Raw genomic sequence first — 4086 nt, forward strand, 5'->3', positions numbered from 1 at the left:
ACTGCAAGAACTGCTTAATTCAGCAGGAGTTAATATTAAGGCTATGTGAGAGGTTATAGACCTACATTCAGATTCCAGATTTCAGTTTCCATTCAACCCATCTGAACAGTAGGCTACAGTTCCCTTGAAGTGTCACAGGCCTATCTGATGTCCCAGTCCTGAATTTGTATATCGCCTCACACTTCACAATCATCACACATAGTATTCACTGCTATCATCCTCTTTTACCACTTCAATAAATCTTTCTTAAACAATGTTTTCCTGGCCATTCCTTATCTTTATTTTCAACTCTCTATTTCACAGCTTTTCTCTTATTGAATGAAACTTAAACATTGCCCTTAATTTTTCCTCCCATTCGCAAAAGCATTTGGTGACTGGCGTGGAAGCTATTTTCCGTGCATTGAGATAGACACTAAAGCTTAGGGTTACACAGTAATACCAGAGTGTAAACATTTTTACCAGCATGTCCCATGTGCAACCAGAGGAAAAAACCTCTAGACCAGCTTTACTCCACACACAGAGATGCATACAAAACTCTCCCTCACCCTCCATCTGGCAAATCTGACCATAATTCTATACTCCTGATTCCTGCTTACAAGCAAAAACTAAAGCAGGGAGGACCAGTGACTCACTCAATACGGAAGTGGTCAGATGATGCGGATGCTATGCTACAGGATTGTTTTGCTAGCACAGGCTGGAATATGTTCCGGGGTTCATCCAATGGCATTGAGGAGAATATCACCTTATTTTTCTGAGCAGTGTAGAATGTGACTGAAAACCGTTGATAGATGTAGCTAGTGAATTTGCTCTGGCTATCTACTCCAATTTCAGAGCACTCTCGTCTGAGTGTGCCAGAGCGCAGAATAACTGACACATTTACGAACGCTCAACACCCATTGAATATGGCCTGTGTCAGTAAACGTTGGCAAAAAAAACATAAATTGTTGCCAGAAGCACAGTTGCAGTCACCAACGCTCTGGATAACAGCTTAACCAGCCCCACTAGGGCAAGTAAAATGGTCAGTGAGCTGTGTTTGTAAATAGCTAGCAGATAGCTGGGGTGCTTGCCTGCTGTTGTTAGTACAGAACACTCGGATCAACCCTTAAAGAGATGGGTGGGGCTAAAGCTTAAGAAGGTGTGAACGATGCTGAATGGGTGAAGACAAAGAAGGGCTCTCCAGTAGGTAGCACAACATCTAAAGGCCATTTTCTCAAACGTGAGTTCACAAGTTTATCAACTTTCAAAGCAGAATTTATTTCCCATTATTCCTCAAATTTAGTCTATGATATACCATTTTGTAGCTCTATGTCTCTGCTTTTATCCAATGTACAAAAACATAATTTCAAATTTTCCTAATAAGACCAAATAAAGGCAGTTGTTCACATATACCATTGAAGTGAAGTCTATTATGGAAAATTATGAACATAGTTTTTTTTCCAAGTACATACTTTGATATTGTCTTTTCAGATCAATGTACATTGCTTTGACGTCTGAGTTTTCCTTTACAAACTTCCCACATACTGTTTTCTGTCTGTATGGTTGATGCACCCAGAAAATAACGAGTTTCTATGCTAGCAAGACATAAGAATGGGCTCCCGAGTGGCGCAGCTGTCCAAGGCACTGTATTTCAGTGCTAGATGTTTCACTACAGACCCTGGTTCGATTCCAGGCTGTATCACACCCGACCGTGAATGGGAGTCCCACAGGGCAGCATTGTAAATAAGAATTTGTTCGTAACTGACTTGATTAGTTAAGGTTGAAAAAAAGGTGATCTTTGTATGTAGTGTTTGAAATTGTATATGATTTTGATAAATTCATGTAAATAAAACTTTCGATATGCAAATGGAGTCATTATTGCAGAGATTGCGGTCACCTTACTATTTTGTAAAACAGCACAGGCTCTTGAAACCTCTATGGAAAATCATGACGATAACATGAACACAACCTGTGTTTTTAGGCATAAACGAAACTAACTTTATGGTGGTAGGATCCTGGATACTATACCAATAACAAACATGGCATGGGTCAGCAAACACCTTGCATCTTCTTCCATCAGTGTGGAGCAAGTAGGTGTGATGATATACACAAAGACAGACTCGCCGGTGGCGAAGGGGCGGAGTTGGTGGAGGTGAGCTGTCTTTCTCCACACTAGCTCACATTTCTCCCCCGTTTGGGTTCTGACAGGAGCAACTCTACTGCCGCCTTTCCTCCCTCCTGTCTGTTGTCTTTGCACACACAGAGGCAGCCATGAATTACAGGACAGTAGTAATGTACATGGAGATTGGCTGCTTTGTGGTCTGTGTGAGTGGATGGATCCTGGTCTGCTCTACAATGCCCACTGAAATATGGACCTGGTCTGAGGTGGAAAGCATCGTTCTGACCAGTTCAAACTACTTCTCCAACCTCTGGAAGGATTGCGTTTCTGATTCAACTGGAGTATCCGATTGCAAGGGTATCCCATCGATGTTCGGACTCAACTGTAAGTGATGAATTCAAGTGGGTGAAGGAGCCTTTTTTTAAATTATAACAGCATGTCAAAATAATAAAACACCTGCAGTAGGTTCTTCGAGAGACAAGAGGAAGCTGTACCCAGGTACCATAAGGCTGTGGAACAATGGATGAGGTATTGCGCAGAAGTGAATTTAAACTATCATGACCAAACCATAACCTCCTTCCTCCTCCTCCTGGACAGGGGATATCCATATGTGCCGGGCTCTGATCATCATCTCTATTATTTTGGGATTCTTCGGGGCCATTCTGGTCCTAGTCGGAATGAAGTGCACTAAGATAGGAGGATCTGAGGTTGCAAACGCAAGAGTGACTTTTGCTGGAGGGATGAACTATCTTGTGTCTGGTAAACATTTGTATTTGTCTTGATGTTCATGTGGTTATTCTGATTGGATTCCTGGGTGAAGTCTAACAGTCGAGTTGTCTTGTTCCAGGGTTGTGTTCCATGATTGCATTCTCTTATTATGGAAACAAAATAAGAGCGGAATTTCAGGATCCCAATTTCAAGGCACAAAAGTGAGTAACATTTATCAATTCTAATGTAGATAAAATGCTTAAAAAGGGGTTTTGATTTTGTATTCAGTAATATATGAAAATATTATTATGGTATAAGGGATGGTAAGGTGTTTACAGTGAAAAGGCATGGGACAACTTCATGTCTCATTTTGACAGATTTGAAATCGGAGTAGCTGTGTACATTGGCTGGGGTGGCTCCACCCTACTGGTCATTGGAGGCCTCATTTGCAGTGTCTTTGCTGGGAAGGAAGCATGTCAATCAAGGTGTGTTTTTTTCTATGCATTTCATATAAGAAATCACATGCTCTACATTTCAATGAATGTGCATAATAAAGGGAATCTAATGATGGTTTGATCTCCAATCCAACCTTCACAGCTCAAAGAGTAAACACATGCCTGTCTACAAGCTCCCTGACGCCGACGTGGCACCTCCAGCTAAACAGACGTACAGACCGGTGTCAACAGCACTCACAGAGGGGCGAGAGAGCAAGGAGTCCAAGACCAGCAGAGTCAGCAGTGAGACTAGGAGAAGTGAGAGCAGTAGCAAGACACTCTCCAGTTTGAACGTGTATGTGTGACCTGCTCAAGTAGCCTACAGTTTGACTTAATAAGCTATTCTGTATTCTCTCCATATTGCTGTGTAAAGCCTTAAACTGTAAGGGACTGTGAATGAATGGTTAGTGAAGTTGCAATTTAATAATAGCTCCATAGCTTATAAGTTTGACAATTGTGTACTTTTTTTATCCATTGTTTGCTTTGTATTGTCCTGCATTTTATTTGTGAATAAAAGATCACAAACAAATGATCATGTTTTTAGTCATGAAACCCTACCTAACCTAAATACTACCTAACCTCATACTTGATTTCCATTGCACCCCCATATCAATCGATTCACTTTAATCAATCATCATCAGTTTAGGGTACAGCAGAGGCAAATATTGAATTTGTGACATAGACTTTAATTCACAATGAAATAGAACTGTGACTGAGCTACAGTTGTGCACTTTAACAGCCTCTGGCCCTCATTGAATGACACGCAGCTGCTGCTTACTTTTCTGCTGC

At 41.2% G+C, this 4086-nt stretch overlaps 1 protein-coding gene across 1 annotated transcript; it reads left to right on the forward strand.

The window, feature by feature from the left end:
- Nucleotides 1-2139: 2139 nt before the first annotated feature.
- On the forward strand, nucleotides 2140-3826 carry LOC135547005 (claudin-10-like). The gene is made up of 5 exons (XM_064975568.1): nucleotides 2140-2479; nucleotides 2693-2854; nucleotides 2943-3024; nucleotides 3181-3288; nucleotides 3401-3826. The coding sequence occupies exons 1-5, from the start codon at nucleotides 2248-2250 to the stop codon at nucleotides 3600-3602; spliced, it is 786 nt and encodes a 261-aa protein (XP_064831640.1). The 5' UTR covers nucleotides 2140-2247; the 3' UTR covers nucleotides 3603-3826.
- The last annotated feature ends 260 nt before the right edge of the window (nucleotides 3827-4086 follow it).

The sequence above is a fragment of the Oncorhynchus masou genome, chromosome 10, assembly GCF_036934945.1.
Source record: "Oncorhynchus masou masou isolate Uvic2021 chromosome 10, UVic_Omas_1.1, whole genome shotgun sequence".
Taxonomy (NCBI): domain Eukaryota; kingdom Metazoa; phylum Chordata; class Actinopteri; order Salmoniformes; family Salmonidae; genus Oncorhynchus; species Oncorhynchus masou.